General features: G+C 34.0%; 2 protein-coding genes and 2 pseudogenes across 2 annotated transcripts; all 4 read left to right on the forward strand.

The window, feature by feature from the left end:
* Positions 1–1,090: 1,090 nt before the first annotated feature.
* On the forward strand, positions 1,091–2,512 carry LOC125809882 (zeatin O-glucosyltransferase-like). The gene has a single exon (XM_049489438.1). It carries the CDS (start codon positions 1,091–1,093, stop codon positions 2,510–2,512), a length of 1,422 nt encoding a protein of 473 aa, XP_049345395.1.
* A 1,421-nt stretch (positions 2,513–3,933) lies between these two features.
* LOC125809883 (zeatin O-glucosyltransferase-like) lies at positions 3,934–5,353 on the forward strand (annotated as a pseudogene).
* Positions 5,354–9,785: 4,432 nt separating this feature from the next.
* LOC125809884 (zeatin O-glucosyltransferase-like) lies at positions 9,786–11,909 on the forward strand. The gene is made up of 2 exons (XM_049489439.1): positions 9,786–10,336; positions 11,026–11,909. The coding sequence occupies exons 1-2, from the start codon at positions 9,787–9,789 to the stop codon at positions 11,907–11,909; spliced, it is 1,434 nt and encodes a 477-aa protein (XP_049345396.1). The 5' UTR covers position 9,786.
* A 4,081-nt stretch (positions 11,910–15,990) lies between these two features.
* Positions 15,991–17,500, forward strand: LOC125809881 (zeatin O-glucosyltransferase-like; annotated as a pseudogene).
* Positions 17,501–18,476: the final 976 nt, after the last annotated feature.

The raw sequence follows: 18,476 nt of genomic DNA on the forward strand, positions 1-18,476 counted from the left end.
TACCTCGACTCAAGTAAAGTATATAAAAATCAAGTATCCTGAGAACTTCTTATTTCTAATAAACCCTCGGCTCAACTCTTTAAAATAATCACATCTTTTATTTTAAGAAAATTCCCGACTTAACTTTCTAAAATAATCATTTTTTTTTAAAAAAAAAAACTTCTTATTTCATTGAAACATGACCAGACAGACTATAAATTAGTATTACCTGATTGGTGAGGATATCTAGAATTTTCTTTTGTGATAACATCAAATAATGGAGAAACTATAGCAACTGCTTAATATTTTAAAAAACTGAAAAGAAAGTCTATAATGTCTGCTCCCATAACAAACATATATTAGTATTTTGTCCTATGATAGAAGATTCTAATAATAAAATAATGGTATTACTTTGATGCACAGGCTGGGAACTTGGATTACAAATAACATATTTGCATTTTTTTACAATGAGGATGATGATGTTTTTCTTTGGTAGCTAACAACATATTTGTAAATAACATACCATTATGGTTCTTATATGTACATATTCAGTGAATTTCTCGATAAATATACAAAGTTTAGACTAAATTTACTGAGTTTTGCTGAACATTGCGGCAAGAACATGGGAAAGAGTATGTAATCAACTCAATATTGACTCTCTCCAGTCTCCTTTAGCACAAAACTCAAAAGAAAAACTAAGAAGCTGCAGTCCAAACATATAGTATGTTAATATCTGAATTGTGAACATACAACAGTATGTTTTCTACATAAATTCATAGTATAGAGAATTAAGGGTATAACTTTTTTCGTAACCACTTGTCGGTAGTTCTACAACAACAATAACATACCCAGTGTAATCCCACTTGTCGGTGGTTTTATTACGAAAAAACAAAGAGATTTGATTGTGATTGCATAGAGATGCCTGTTCATTTTGTTGAGAAGGTATCCTATTAATGATTTAAAGGTTTTTAGCAGCCCACCAGCAAGTACAAGTTGTCATTGGACTCATGCATTATAAAAGAATATATGTTTTCACCTAGACTACATGTAACTCAAGACACTTCAGAAGCTCAGATACTCATAAAACTGCAAAATTTCAAAACATTTCCCAATGGCCGAGAACTACCCCATAAAAAGCGATGGCAAAAAGGGTGTTCGGGATGCACAAGTGGCAGTGGTTATGGTGCCACTTTCAGCACAAGGCCATCTCAACCAGCTTCTCCACCTCTCGAGGCTCATCACCTCGTATAATATCCCAGTCCATTATGTTGGAGCAACCACTCATATTCGCCAGGCTAAGTTTCGTGTCCATGGTTTCGATCCTGTCACAGCTAAAAACCTATATTTTCATGAATTCCCTACACCATTTGAAAATCCTCCCCCAAATCCTAATGCTTCAAATAAATTTCCTAACCAATTAATCCCTTCATTTTATGCAACAATCCATCTCCGTGAGCCAGTGTGCTCTCTTGTACGCCAACTACTAGGCGCCAATCATCGGAGAGTGATTGTTATTTATGATTCTATGATGACTTGGGTGGTAGAGGATGTACCAGCAATTCCAAATGCTGAGTGCTACCGATTTAATAGTATCTCAGCTTTCCATACGTTTTCATGCATCTGGGAATCCAGAGGAAAACCTTTACAAGCTGGAACTGAAATATTTGAGGACATTTCATCAAACAAAAACTGTGCTACACCAGAGTTATGGGAATTATGGAGTAAACAAAAATCCCTTGAAGGGAAAATTAGCTCTGGAGAACTTTTCAATTCATCCAGAGTAATAGAAGGTTTATACCTTGATTTAGTAGCTAAAGAAATTAATGGCTTAAACCTATGGGCTTTTGGTCCATTCAATCCGTTGTTGCTGACTGAGCAGAACAACGATTCAAATAAACATCACAAAACCTTGGATTGGCTTAACAAACAAGAACCTGACTCGGTGATATATGTGTCTTTTGGAACATCTACTTCTCTGTCGAATCAAGAAATTGAACAACTCGCCATTGGGTTAGAGAAAAGCCAGCAAAAGTTCATTTGGGTTCTCAGAGATGCTGACAAAGGAGATGTTTTTGCAGGTGAAGAAAGGAGAGCTCGGCTGCCGGAAGGTTATGAAGAAAGAATAAAAGGAAGAGGAATTATTGTAAGAGATTGGGCACCTCAGTTGGAAATTTTGGCACATCCTTTCACAGGTGGTTTTATGAGTCATTGCGGATGGAATTCGTGCATGGAAAGCATTTCCATGGAAGTTCCAATAGCAGCCTGGCCAATGCATTCAGATCAACCAAGGAATTCTCAGCTGGTAACAAAGTTCCTGAAAATTGGCCTAAATTTGAGACATGGGGCACGTCAGGATGAATTGGTTACATCAGAAATAGTTGAAAATGCTGTGAGAACTTTGATGGCTTCACCTGAGGGAGGTGAGATGAGGAAGAGAGCATCAGAATTAAGTGTTGCTGTCAAACAATCAGTCATGGATGGGGAAGGTAATGGTACAGAGATGGATTCTTTTATCACACACATCACTCGATAACTTCTCATTTGTATTGAACAATTGGTTGCACACTACCATCTAGTTAACATAAGTGATGCAACCTATGACACTGTATCGATGCTCTATCACCATCGCAGTGGGTTCAGTGTCCACCCTACCGGCACCCCTTTATGCACATCACGGCATGTATGTTGAGGATAAAAACCTTTCCTTTATGAGTTCTTTGTATTTTCTAATATAAAAGTGGATGTCCTCCCAGATAAATAAAATATTGGATGCTGTTTGAGTATTCTTACAAGAACTTTTTGCTTGTGACCTGAATAACATAGTAGTATATTCTTTTAGGACTTCTATAGATTCTTGTCTTTAATTCTGTGACCTTGTATTTGATATTCTGCCAGACTTCTCATGTTGGTAGGAGTAGACAATCTTTTTAAGTGTACTTGACAATATTTTCTCAACATTTATAGAATACTCTTTTTTGCATCAAGACAAATAAGGAAGAGCTCTGGTATTCTATGAAGTTGTTCAACTAAAATATGAATCACTTTGTAACTATACTAACTTTTAACCTTTCACAACACTTTTTCAAATCTTACGATGACAAATTAAATAGTTAAAATGATCCATGAAGCTGTCAAAAAATCAGAAGAGTTTGACACAAGGTAGCTCTGCTTGTATCTATTTTTATCTGAAGATGCTTATTTCAGATTTATTAAGTGGTCAAATTAGTGGGTGACTGAGGAAGGTCTTCGACTCCTTGACCAACTAAGATTGCTAAGCATTTTTTTAATCTTTTGTGTCTTACCCTCTAAAAACAAGCTAAATTACAGAAAAATACTACATAATGCAGTCTATTATGACTGCTCCTTGACTAAAGTTTGGTCCATTATGTAATACTCCTACTATATTGTCCTACGATAAAAGAATCTGAAGATAGCGGTGTTTATAAGAACCACAAAACTAATATTGATATTTCTTTGATTCTTGCACTTGAAATGAACATATATTTGATTTTTACAATTTTGACGATGAGGATGTAAATTCGACTGAGATTACATTGACAACTATCTCAGTATCTCTAATACTTACATGGGTGTATACTTTTTTTTTCTTCAAATAATATTTTTATGGTCTGCCTTTGCTGATGTTTTTTCCTCCATTTTATATAAAACTCAACCAGTTGCTGTTGGTTTTACTGATAGACAACAAAAGATTTGATTGTGACTACTTTAAGTAATATATTTTGCAGCAATATGTCAAATAAGAGAAGTTAAAAAATTTCAATATCTTTTTAACAATTAAGCTTTCCAGCAGCCGGCCATACAATTCTAGTTGCTGGATTCATGCATTAGACGTAATCCTTATAAAATCATCTATGTTTTTCTCCTACATATAACTCAAGGCACTTCAGAAACGGCAGACACTCATCAAACGACAAAATTTCTAAGCATTTCCCAATGGCCGAGAACTACCCCATAAAAGCGATGGCAAAAAGGGTGTTCGGGATGCACAACTGGCAGTGGTTATGGTGCCACTTTCAGCACAAGGCCATCTCAACCAGCTTCTCCACCTCTTGAGGCTCATCACCTCGTATAATATCCCAGTCCATTATGTTGGAGCAACCACTCATATTCGCCAGGCTAAGTTTCGTGTCCATGGTTTCGATCCTGTCACAGCTAAAAACCTATATTTTCATGAATTCCATACACCACCTTTTGAAAATCCCTTCCAAATCCTAATGCTTCAAATAAATTTCCTAACCAATTAATCCCTTCATTTTATGCAACAATCCATCTCCGTGAGCCAGTGTGCTCTCTTGTAAGCCAACTCTTAGGCGCCAATCATCGGAGAGTGATTGTTATTTATGATTCTATGATGACTTGGGTAGTAGAGGATGTGCCAGCAATTCCAAATGCTGAGTGCTACTGTTTTAATAGTATCTCAGCTTTCCATACGTTTTCATGCATCTGGGAATCCAGAGGAAAACCTTTACAAGCTGGAACTGAAATATTTGAGGGCATTTCATCAAACAAAAACTGTGTTACCCCAGAGTTATGGGAATTATGGAGGAAACAAGAAGCCCTAATGAGGAAAGTTAGCTCCGGAGAACTTTACAATTCATCTAGAGTAACAGAAGGTTTATACCTTGATTTAGTAGCCAAAGAAAATGATGGACTAAACCAATGGGCTCTTGGTCCATTCAATCCGCTGTTGTCTGAGCAGAACAAAAACTCAAATAAACACCATCAAACCCTGTATTGGCTTGACAAACAAGAAACAAACTCGGTAATATATGTGTCTTTTGGAACAACTACTTCCTTGTCGAATGAAGAAATCGAAGAACTCGCTGTTGGATTAGAGAAAAGTATGCAAAAGTTCATTTGGGTCCTCAGAGATGCTGACAAAGGAGATGTGTTTGCAGGTGAAGAAAGAAGAGCTCAATTGCCTGAGGGTTATGAAGAGACGCTAAACGGAAGAGGAATTATTGTAAGAGATTGGGCGCCTCAGTTGGAAATTTTGGCACATCCTTCCACAGGTGGTTTTATGAGTCATTGCAGATGGAATTCGTGCATGGAAAGCATTTCTATGGGAGTTCCTATAGCAGCTTGGCCAATGCATTCAGATCAACCAAGGAATTCTCAGTTAGTAACTAAGTTCCTAAAAATTGGCCTAATTGTGAGGCATTGGGCATGTCGAGATGAATTGGTTACATCAGAAATAGTTGAAAATGCTGTAAGAACTTTGATGGCTTCACCTGAGGGAGATGAAATGAGGAAGAGAGCATCAGAATTAAGTAATGTTGTCAAACAATCAGTGGTGGATGGGGGTGTTAACCGTGAGGAGATGGATTCTTTTATCACTCACATTACTCGATAAGTTTCCCATCTAGATTAGTTTCATCAATGGTCATCGAACTAAGCATTTATTGCATGAAAGTGTGGCTTTGATGAAGTCAGTTACGAAAAATTGGTAATTCAATCATACTTAGAGGACACTAATGTATTTTTCTTTATATTTTACTTTCTTCATTTTGTCTATGTTCCACCAAAATCATAGCTTATACTTCAACAACCATCTCTCTCTCTCTCTCTCTCTCTCTCTCTGTGTTTCTCTCTTTGTTGTAGGGTGGCGTCCGGTTGAGTGAGGACTAATATATGTGTAATATTAGTTATCCGTGAAACACATAATTTTACTTGTATTTTTCCTTTACTAAAATTTTAAAGAGTTTTTTAGCAGGATAATAAACTACAACAACATTGCCGGCCACTAGCTAGGCCAATATCCCTGTGAATCAAATATGTGAGAAATGAGGCATTCCTCTGTTCTCCTTAACATTAACTTCATAGATCCAAAATATACGTATACTATAATATCTAGTAACAGTTACTCCTTGTTTCATTTCTCTACAAGGTCCAACTTGATATATTCTGTTGTGAATCAAGTCGACTTTGTACGGGCTTATGTGCTAGAAGTAGCGAATGAGGCTGATTTGGATGGGATAATTGGGCCGCGTAAAATATTAGAGAGTTTTATTTGGGATTCAGGCCCAATTATCAATTGGTTAAATAGGAATAGGGGTTAGACAGAAAGGTTATGCGTATTATGAAGAAACTGTCTTTTCCTCTCATCTTCTTTCTAGAGTCTTAACTTCTCATCCTCATTCTTATCTCTATCTTTAGTTACTTGTTATTTCAGTACTTCTCTTTGTAATTCAAGTGTTGTTATCATAATTTGGTTATCAATGGATATAAGGTTTATGTATCTGTATTGAGAATTCGGGTTTGTTTCATATTCGTTTTTCTTACTCACCAAAGAGCCCAAGTTCAAATCTTAGCACATTTTTTTGTCTTTTATTGATTTCTCAGTCTTCTATGCGACTAGCCAAGTAGTCATATTCATTCCTGTTGACACGAATAGGAACGAAAGAGAAGGAAATGACATTTACAGAAGATGATTCAGGGTTGAATACTTCAATCCCATCAGCTAATCTAAGCAAGAACATGGAACTAAAGGAGGATCTTTATCCAGCAGTGTAAGTTCTACACTATGGGCCTTAATGTGCTCCATATCTATCAAATTTTCCTCGTATACCAAACACATCAAATACAGGATTGAACTGAATCAAACTAATAAATTAACAAGTAACTATGAATGTGGTTTCGAATTTAAGTCTCGAAGGCAGCCATAACATTTTGTACCTGAAAAGCAGCAGGGGAGGGTGCTTGAGCTCGAGTATTAGGAGTTATGGTTGTCCTGCAATCAATTTGGCAAACTGGGAATCAATCTTTTAACTCCCTAAACACCATCTTCTCCTAGACTTCATCCATTTTCACAATTCTATGTCCATTTACTGCATTCTTTATATCAAATCAGGAGCACAAGTACTCTTTTTGGTGTTTTTTTCCTCTCAGTCATTTTGTCAAGCACCTTGAGTGCTTTGTAAAAAATCTTAGCATACAATCTCAACAATTCTTTGCATTCCAACAATTTTTTCAAATTTATCTTTTAGGATAAAAATTTAAACTTGATCCATTTAACTTAACATTCAATTTATTACTACATTTTTAAAATTGTGAGTTCAAAATTTAACATTCACTAAACATCACACATTTTTTCTTTGAAACTTTGCTATGCTTTGTCAACTCTAACTTTAAATATGTTTTTATAAAATTGTGAACTTGATAAGACTAAACTTTAGATATTTTTAACTAAGTTGTGGTATTAAATTTCCATTTTATTACAATATATTATATGCTACTAGACGGGATTAGGATTTGAAGTTCATAAATTTTAAGTTTATAAATCTTAAATTTGTTATGAGCTCATAATTTATCTTAATTATTGCAATTAAGTATTTATACATATTTCATAATCTTTTAATATAAATATAAAATATAAATAATAATTATTGAATTTGCCTGAATAGTGCCTTGTAGCTATTATATATACCCAAAAATAGTAAAAACAGCTTCCAATTGAGGAAATAGATTCCCACCAATTTTCTTGTATTAATAATTTATTATTTATATTTTTGACTTTTTTTAAACTTTAAAATAATGTGTGTATTAAGTAAATTTTTTAGGCCATCGCTATATTGACACTTTGACTCAAAAGATATTAAAGGGAAATCGATTCCGAATCATAGATAACTAGCCTTCAAATCAATTGAGTCATCTTAAAGGGCTTTCTCAACATTATTAATCATTTAATTATTCATTAAATTTTTACAACTACTCATATGACCATATATATATATATATATATATATAGTCAATTAATTTCTTGGTCGATTGTTTTATTTATTAGAACTAATAAAAAAAAACTAGTATTGATTTTTTTATAATGGAATAATTTCCACCTTTAATTTTGAGTCCTTCCCACTTGGACCCTCCATATGTTGATATCTCTTCTGAGGTTTGATATTTCAAAAGAGATCTTTTTTGGAATTCGATTAATTTGGATTTGTGGCGTCATAAAATTCCACTTTTAAGATAAAATGTTACTATTTCTTGCGTATTCTTTATAATGAAAATTAATAATAAAATAAAATTTTATTATTCATGAAAATTAGAAAAAAAATTAAAATACTATTAATTTGAAATTAAAATAGTATATATTAAATAATATTTAAAAATATTATATTACATTTAAAAAAGAATTAAGAATATTAGATATTTAATTAATAGAATTATATGTAAAATAATATGTTAATTAGAAAGTAATAGAAATAATAATAAAATAATAAAAAAGTGAAATATAGAGTGTGAATAGTAGTTCTCCAAATTTGGAGAACTACTATTCAACTCTCTAAATTTGAAGAATAGAGGGTGATTTGGAGTGCTCATTCTCTAGTTTACTCTCCAAATATAGAATATGGAGAGTAAAATAGAGGTGGGTTGGAGATGGTCTAACTGATACAAAAAAAAAAAAAGGCATCACGATAAAGTGCATAAAATTCGGCGGTCGACATTAGAATGCAGTGATTCCTTAATTAAAAGTTTTGAGTTTAAATTTTAATATATGAAAATTCTTGATAAGGAATATTTTTTTGTCGAATGGAGCCTTATGAGGGACAAATTCAAATTAATCGAATTCCAATACAAATATCGAACGAAACCAAAAAAATCGGCGGCTGACACTTTTTTTTTTTTTTTTTGGGTCGACACATTTGTTACCATTAGTAGTACTTTAAAATAGTCGAATCCATTGAACAAAGACAACTATCTTATCAATTAGAATTTTTTATTTGATGTACTTTGGGACTTGTAAATTTGACACATGTACATTTAACTTATTGTCAAGTACATTGCACATGCATGGTTTATAATATTTGCAACTTATTGAGACAAATAAAGTTCCTATCAAAAAAAAAGAAAACATGCACTATTAGAATTTGATCTTTCACCAAACAAAAAAAAAGTTACCTTTTCGTTATCATCATCATCATCATCATGTTTTTAATGAGTTTAAAATTGAACAAACAAAAAGGAATTCAATATCTTTATAGACTCTAACGATTCTAAATGTGATAATATTAATTCAATTGTCGCTAAATATGTTTGCGAAGGAAAGTTTCAATTGAAAGTACTCATCAACTTATTCATACACATTAAGTCATTACGATAATCTTGAGATTATGTAAGATTGGTTTAGGAATTAATTAATCTTGAGAAGTCATACTATTAATTAGTTTGAAGCATAAAAGCATGCATGCACTTTTTATCTTCTCTTTAATTAAAATAATGTAATAAAGTTATAAATGAGATATTCACAATTAGTTTCCTTCACAAATTACTCTTTTTTCTAATATATCCTCTCATATGCAATTGTCTCCATCAATTAATCTTTTCTAATATATGCGTACTTTTATCTCCTCTTATATGCAATTGTCTCCATCAATTTATACTATTTTTTGTTGAACGGACATAAGAGTAAATGACCCAGAAGCTCTTTTAAAGTACAATCATAAAAAGGCATCAATAAAGTCATCCTCGCAGTAACAATATATTCACTATAATTTTATAAGCATTGCCAAAAATAAAGTTATTCTTTCTATCAAATATCGTTACTACTACAACAACATGTCAAGTTTAAATTTCACAAGTGATACTGTCTGGATATCAATGATAAGCTATGCACATACATTATCTCTACTTTTGTAAAGTAAAGAGATAATATTTCTAATAGACATCGATTAAAAATGACATCAACATTCAACCCTCTCTGATCTACGTCATATTTATTTTTTATATATATACACACACAAACAATTACTAATAAATTATAGTATATAGTATTTCATCTTCAATATGGCAACCAAATATGAAGTAGTTGTTGTTATTGTGCCATTTCCAGCACAAGGTCATCTCAATCAACTTCTTCATTTTTCATCTCTTATTTCATCTTACAAAAATATTCAAGTCCATTATGTTAGTACAAAAATTCATACTAGACAAGCCAAAATTAGAGCTCATGGTTTAGTAAACCCTAGTTCTTCTTCCAATAATATTATTCATTTTCATGAATTTTCAACACCTTCATTTCCATCACCACCGCCAAACCCTAATTCAAATATAAAATTTCCTTCACATCTTCAACCTTCATTCGAATCATCGTATCATCTACGAAACCCTGTAGCTTCACTTCTACGATATTTATCATCGATTGCACGTCGAGTTGTTGTTGTTCATGATTCTTTAATGGCTTATGTTGTTCAAGATTTCACTTCATTACCAAATGTTGAGTCTTATAACTTTCATAGTGTTTCTGCTTTTACTATCTTTTTGTTCTTATGGGAATCTATGGGAAAACCTTTCCCTATTGAGGCTGAAATACTAGACAATCTACCATCTCTTGAAGGTTAGTTTTCTTTATTATTAATATTTTTGTCAAACACCTAAATGGATCTTATTTGTCAAACATCGGTTATAATTAGGGAATTGTATGTTGTTGTATTGTTATGTGTCGATTTCATCTAAAAACTTAAGTTATTAGATGAAGAAGTTGAACAAGTAAAGGTCCTAAGTTCGAGTCTTATCGTCATCCATTATGAGAAAAGTATTTTCATGTATTGCTTACATAAGCCCACGAAAAAAGAATTAGGCTTCCAAATTAATAAACGTGTACTCTCTCTATATATATCTGCTTAAATTCAAGATGAAATGGTCTCACAATTCAACACATGTATTGATTTAATAGTGTGCTCTCTCTAAAAACTTAATTTTTTAGATGAGATGGTCACACACTTCAACATATGGTATCAAGGCAGACAGAGGGTCCTGAAATCGAATCTCACTACCAGCCTTGTCAAAAAGAATTTCCATGTACGTATTTGGCCCATGAAAAAAACCAGGCACGCACGTGATGAGGGGGCGTGTTGAGAATACAATTAAATAATAAATGTCATATGTTAGCTCTCTCTGAGAACTTAAGCTTTTAGATGACATGATCACACACTTCAAAAAGTAAACTAGAATGATGATATGATATTTATTTTGTTACATATATACTATCTCTTATAATTTATTTATTTTTTTGTAATGTTGAAGGTTGTTTCACATCAGAGTTCATGGATTTCATGGCTTCTCAAAGGAAATACTCAAAATCTGATTCTGGATTTATTTACAACACAAGTAGAGTTATAGAAGGAAAATTCATGAATTTACTTGAAAAAGAACCAATCAAAAGAAATAAAACACAATGGGCTATAGGTCCATTCAATCCAATGAAGATTATTAACAAGACGTCTACCAACAACTATTTATCAATCGATCATCATCATCATCATCGTCACAAATGTTTGTTATGGCTCGATAAACAATCTCCGAAATCCGCCCTATTTATTTCATTTGGTACAACAACTTCACTAAAAGATGAACAAATCGAAGAGCTTTGTATAGGTTTAGAAAAAAGTGGTATAAAGTTTATTTGGGCATTAAGAGATGCTGATAAAGGTGATATTTTTTCTGGTGAAATGAGAAAAATTGAACTACCAAAAGGGTATGAAGAAAGAATTAAAAATAAGGGTATTATAGTAAGGGATTGGGCACCACAATTGGAGATATTAGGACATTTATCAATCGGTGCGTTTATAAGCCATTGTGGATGGAATTCGTGCATGGAAAGTTTATCAATGGGAGTACCTATTATTGCATGGCCCATGCATTCTGATCAACCAAGAAATAGTATTTTAATAACAAAGTTTTTGAAAGTTGGTATAAATATTTTCAATAATTGGGAACGTAGTAGAAATGAAGTGGTGAAATCAAATATTATTGAACATGTAATTGTGACAATAATGTTGAATAATATTGAAGGAAATGAAATTCGTCGGAGAGCGGCGGAGTTAGGGGTGGCTATTCGGAGATCGGTGGTGGAAGGCGGTGTAACGAGGAAGGAATTGGATTCTTTCATCGCTCATATCACTAGATAATAAACACGATTGTTCATCGTCGTCTATTAAATGGTGCATATTCAACTATTCCTCCGTTCCTATTTATATGTTATTTTTACTAAAAAATAGATGTCTCTTAATACTTATCATTTCACATAATTAATACATAAGTAATAGTATTCTTCCTATTTTACCCTTGAGAGTTATTAGCCTTGAAAGTATGAATTTAACCAACATAGGAAAACTAAATGATTAATTCATGTTCATTTATCAATTTATTAATCAAAATAAATTAACTTATATTTATTTATTGAAAATTTGACTTTAAAATAACATAAAAAGTATAATGATAAATTTACATAAATTTTTTATGAGAAATCTAAAAGAAAACATACAAATATATAGATTCGACATCTTAAAATCAAGTTAATGCTGGCATGAATTTATGATATAGATTCTCTATTTTCTTTTATATTATACTGACATAGTTTAGACTTTTCCCATTTTTTTTTTTTTTTTTTTTAAAGTAATTAAATATACTATCAGAGTGTATTGCGGGAGGGATGTCGGCATACTAAAATTTGTCCATGTTTTTAAAGGTTTATTCGAACCGAAATTAGGATTTTAAATTTATAAATTTTTATTTTAAAAAAAATATTGAATGGTTCGCTAGTTTCTTTTTTGGTCTCGTATGAGGAGTAAGAGAGGAACCCGATCCTGGTCCCCCCTCCCCTGCGACTGTCTGAATTTCACGAGTGAATTGAAAGTAGCATTATTCTATAATAATAATAATAATTAATGCATATTTAAAAAATTATCAAATATAAATTAAAATTATTAAACTAAAAGATAACACACTATAAAGGGAGGTGAGTGGGTGAGTGGGGGTGATCTTCTTAATTAACGAGGAACACTTATTTTTGAGATATTCTCTCACCCAATTGATTGACTAGAATTAATATTTTTTTTCACTTAGTTTAAGATAGAGTACTCGTGGTATTAAAGGGGAAAAATAATCGTCTTCCTTGATGTGACACGCTTTGATTTGACATGATGTTTAATTTTTTTTAAAAAAAATTGTGGTTTAAAACAATTCTTAAAATATTGATGTGATCGTAAATCATTATGTTAAAGGAAATGAAAAATTTTAAAGTTAAATTGTTTCTAAGTCTATGCAAAAGGGTGAGTAAGTTGTGATGTCTTAGGAGACTATTTCTCCTCAATCTGTGTTGCCTAGTTCTTATAGGACTCTGTGTTTAGTCTACCTATATATTCATATTGCTGTACATATTTTATGAATTAATATCTCTTACATGGTATTAGAGCCTTTTGTAGTTTAACGACCATTCTTTCTTTCGTTCCAAAAAATAAAAATTCTTTGAATATCAGAAACGACTATTCGAATGGGAGATAATATTGAGAACTCTTCTACCCTGGCAGCTTCAGTTGTTTCAACGAATGCCACGGGAAACTACTATCCTACACCTAATCTCGCTCACCAGTTGCCAGTAAAGCTTACGTCAACAAATTTTTTGCTTTGGAAGACACATTCTTCCAATGATTTGCAGTTGTGGTCTTAACCATTATATTGATGGTAGCGAACCAGCACCACCACGTGTTTTGGATGGTGATAAACCAAATCCTGCATATAAGGTTTGGGTACGTCAAGATCAACTCGTCTTGAGTTGGATAGTCGCTTCAGTTTCAGAAAGTATTCTCCCTCAATTGGTCGGAGCAGAAACAGCTCGTGCAGCTTGGGACAAACTTGTTGCAGCCTATGCTGGTGGATCTAAACCATTGATTTGTGAACTTAAGGCACAATTGCACAACTTGCGCCGTGATAATGCAACTATTGAAAGTTACGTGCAAGGGGCAAAAGTTATTGCTGATAAGTTGGCTGCCTTGCAGCACCCAGTCACTAATGATGATTTAGTCGAGTTTGTTCTTGCCGGATTAGGTTCTGCTTATCGCCCCTTCACAAGGTCGCTTGAATCACGTCACAAAGACATCACCTTTGATGCCCTTTATGGTTTGTTGTTGAATGAAGAAAAACAATTAAAACGTGAATATGCCAGTACTGTTATTGCCCCAACAGCACAGTACACACAAAGTTCATTCTCTACACATCGTGGACGCGGCAGGGGGCGTACTAATAGGGGTCGTGGACGCTCTTCTAGCCATGGAAGTTTACAACAATCTCAAAGTCAGCATTATGCCACTGCAACTCATTCGAAAACTTATTCAGGAAATCCACCCCTTTCCACTGATTATTCTGGAATTGTCTGCCATAATTGCGAATGAAAGGGTCATATTGCACGAGTTTGTCCGTCACCTAGGACTATGAATGGAAATCGGGTATCTGGCCGTCCTTCTTCAAATCTAGCAAGTACATCTTCCCAAACAACACAAAATTGGTTGATGGATAGTGGCACCACACATCATCTGACATCTGATCTTAACAACCTTGCTATTCACTCAGAATATCATGGTCCTGAAGAAGTTGTTGTGTCGTAATTTTCCTATCTTTTAGAAAAATCACTTTTTTGAAATGTTCTAAGTATAACACAATTTGAGAAAAATACTTAGAAAAGAGTCGCCACTAAATTTTTTAAAGAAATTAAGAAAATTTATAATTTTCAAAGATTTAAACAGAAAAAATCATTTGAAAATACCAAAGAGGGTTCGGGATTCAATTTACACTTCGAGAAGGGTTTAAGCATTCGAAATGCCCGCTAACATGCGGTTGACCTGCGACTTGACTAAAATATATTCACCTAGGACTATGAATGGAAATCGGGTATCTGGCCATCCTTCTTCAAATCTAGCAAGTACATCTTCCCAAACAACACAAAATTGGTTGATGGATAGTGGCACCACACATCATCTGACATCTGATCTTAACAACCTTGCTATTCACTCAGAATATCATGGTCCTGAAGAAGTTACTCTAGGTAATGGTTCTAAATTGCCCATCTCGCATATTGGTAAAGGATCTCTATATATTTCTGATAAGTCCTATGTTCTTGATAGCCTTCTTCATGTTCCCACTGCTACCCAAAATTTATTGTCTATCAGTTCTTTTACTAATTCTAACCAAGTCTTAATTGAATTTTTTCCTCACTATTTTTTTATTAAGGATTTGGCAACGAAGGCAGCTCTTCACAAAGGACCGAATGAGGGAGGTCTATACTCCCTTCCGATATGGACATCAGTTTCTTCACCATCTTCATATGCTGCTTCACTTGGTGTTTGGCATGCGCGCTTGGCTCATGCGTCTTATCCTATAGTTCGTCGGGCTTTGCCTTCTAGTAAAATTATTTCGTCTAGTTGTGGGTCTTCTAGTTTGTGTCCAATTTGTGCTGTTAACAAGAGTCATAAAATTCCTTTTGTTGATTCTAGTTTTTAGGCCACAGGCCCTTTAGATTTGATTTGTTCGGATGTTTGGGGTCCAGCACCTGTTATTTCGAATGATGGATACAAATATTATGTTATTTTCTTTGATAATTATAGCAAATACACATGGATCTATTTTCTTAATTTCAAGTCTGAATTCTTTCCGTTTTTATTCAATTTCGAAAAATTGTGGAAAAATACTTTGGTCGTCCGATTAAGAGCTTTCAAGCAGATTGGGGAGGTGAGTTTCAAGCATTAACTTCTTATTTAAGAGACAATTTCAAGCAGATTTGAAGTTTATTATATGCACATTTTTAGTGAATTTCTTAACAAATATACAGAGTTAAGACCAAACTTACTAGGTTTTGCCGAACTCATACCTTCCATGCTATCTCCTCCCCTGCGGCAAGAACATGGGGGAAAAGTTGGTAACAATTCAATATTGACTCTTCAGTCTCTTGTAGCACAAAACTCAAACTGCAAATTAAGAAACTGCAGTGTAAATATATAGTATGATATATTTTGAATTGTGAACACACAACACCTTTTTTGCTACATAAATCCATAGCACAGAGAATTAAGAATATAACTTTTTTGTAACCATTTGTCAGTGGTGTAACAACGACAACAACAGCGTACCAAGTGTATTAAGAAAAAAAACAAAGAAAACGACTGCATACATTACAATTATGAGTTTTCATTGGATTCATGCATTATAAGAGCATCTATGTTTTCATTGGAAGCTGCAGATACTCATAAAACTGCAAAAAAATTCTAAACATTTCCCAATGGCTGAGAACAACACAACAAAAAGCAATGGCCAAATAAGTGTTCAAGATGCACAAGTGGCTGTGGTTATGGTACCACTTCCAGCACAAGGCCATCTCAACCAGCTTCTCCACCTCTCGAGGCTAATCACCTCATATAATATCCCAGTGTACTATGTTGGAGCAACCACTCATATTCGCCAGGTCAAGTTACGTGTCCATGGTTTCGACCCTGTTACTACTAAAAACCTACATTTTCATGAATTCCCTACACCACCATTTGAAAACCCCCCTCCAAATCCAAATGCTTCTCATAAATTTCCTAACCATATGATCCCTTTACTTTATGCAACAATCCATTTCCGTGAGCCAGTGTGCTCTCTTGTAAACCAACTCTTAGGCGCCAATCATCGGAGAGTGATTGTTATTTATGATTCTCTGATGACTTGGGTGTTGGAGGATATACCAGCAATTCCAAATGCCGAGTGCTACCGTTTTAATGGTTTCTCAGCTTTCTATATGTTTTCATCCTATTGGAAAACCAAAGGAAAACCTTTCCAACCTGAAACTGAGATATTTGAGGACATTATATCAAGCGAAAACTGTGCTACCCCAGAGTTATGGGAATTGTGGAATAAACAAGGAGCCCTTGAAGGGAAAATTTGCTCTGGAGAACTTTACAATACATCCAGAGTAATAGAAGGTTCATACCTTGATTTAGTAGCCAAAGAATGTAACAAACTCAATTTTCAACACAAACACTGATATATATATTGTTATTACGGAATACAAGTTACAACGTATAATACCCACAACACAGTAACCACACACTAATTATAGATAGATAACATAGAAGAGGGTAACTAGAAGGGGATGAGATTCTAGACCATAGAAGGGAGATGAGAGGATCAGAAAGCCAAAGCTTCACATAATTTGCATGCCCCTTCTTCTAACTTCTAGTCCTTTTTAATAGAGATACTAATTGGGCCTGGATCCCCAATTAAAAGTATTTAATAACCCATAGGCCCTTACCGAGTCAGCTTGGTTCACAACAAAGAAACTAATGGCTTAAACCTATGGGCTATTGGTCCATTCAATCCGTTGTTGTCTGAGCAGAACAAAGACTCAAACAAACAACATCAAACCTTGTATTGGCTTGACAAACAAGAAACAAATTCGGTAATCTATGTGTCTTTTGGATCAACTACTACCTTGTCTAATAAAGAAATCGAAGAGCTCGCCATCGGGTTAGAGAAAAGCATGCAAAAGTTCATTTGGGTTCTCAGAGATGCTGACAAAGGAGATGTTTTTGCAGGTGAAGAAAGGAGAGCTCAGCTGCCAGAAGGTTATGAAGAAAGAATAAAAGGAAGAGGAATTATTGAAAGAGATTGGGCACCTCAGTTGGAAATTTTGGCACATCCTTCCACAGGTGGTTTTATGAGTCATTGCGGATGGAATTCATGCATGTAAAGCATTTCCATGGGAGTTCCTATAGCAGCCTGGCCAATGCATTCAGATCAACCAAGGAATTCTCAGCTGGTAACAAAGGTCCTGAAAATTGGCCTAAATTTGAGACATGGGGCACGTCAGGATGAATTGGTTACATCAGAAATAGTTGAAAATGCTGTGAGAACTTTGATGGCTTCACCTGAGGGAGGTGAGATGAGGAAGAGAGCATCAGAATTAAGTGTTGCTGTCAAACAATCAGTCATGGATGGGGAAGGTAATGGTACAGAGATGGATTCTTTTATCACACGCATCACTCGATAACTTCTCATTTGTATTGAACAATTGGTTGCACACTACCATCTAGTTAACATAAGTGATGCAACCTATGACACTGTATCGATGCTCTATCACCATCGGAGTGGGTTCAGTATCCACCCTACCGGCACCCCTTTATGCACATCACGGCATGTATGTTGAGGATAAAAACCTTTCCTTTATGAGTTCTTTGTATTTTCTAATATAAAAGTGGATGTCCTCCCAGATAAATAAAATATTGGATACTGTTTGAGTATTCTTACAAGAACTTTTTGCTTGTGACCTGAATAACATAGTAGTATATTCTTTTAGGACTTTTATAGATTCTTGTCTTTAATTCTGTGACCTTGTATTTGATATTCTGCCAGACTTCTCATGTTGGTAGGAGTAGACAATCTTTTTAAGTGTACTTGACATTATTTTCTCAACATTTATAGAATACTCTTTTTTGCATCAAGACAAATAAGGAAGAGCTCTGGTATTCTATGAAGTTGTTCAACTAAAATATGATTCACTTTGTAACTATACTAACTTTTAACCTTTCACATCACTTTTTCAAATCTTACGATGACAAATTAAATAGTTAAAATGATCCATGAAGCTGTCAAAAAATCAGAAGAGTTTGACACAAGGTAGCTCTGCTTGTATCTATTTTTATCTGAAGATACTTATTTCAGATTTA

This window comes from Solanum verrucosum, unplaced genomic scaffold, assembly GCF_900185275.1.
Source record: "Solanum verrucosum unplaced genomic scaffold, falcon-dt-bn FXZP01000820.1, whole genome shotgun sequence".
Lineage (NCBI taxonomy): Eukaryota > Viridiplantae > Streptophyta > Magnoliopsida > Solanales > Solanaceae > Solanum > Solanum verrucosum.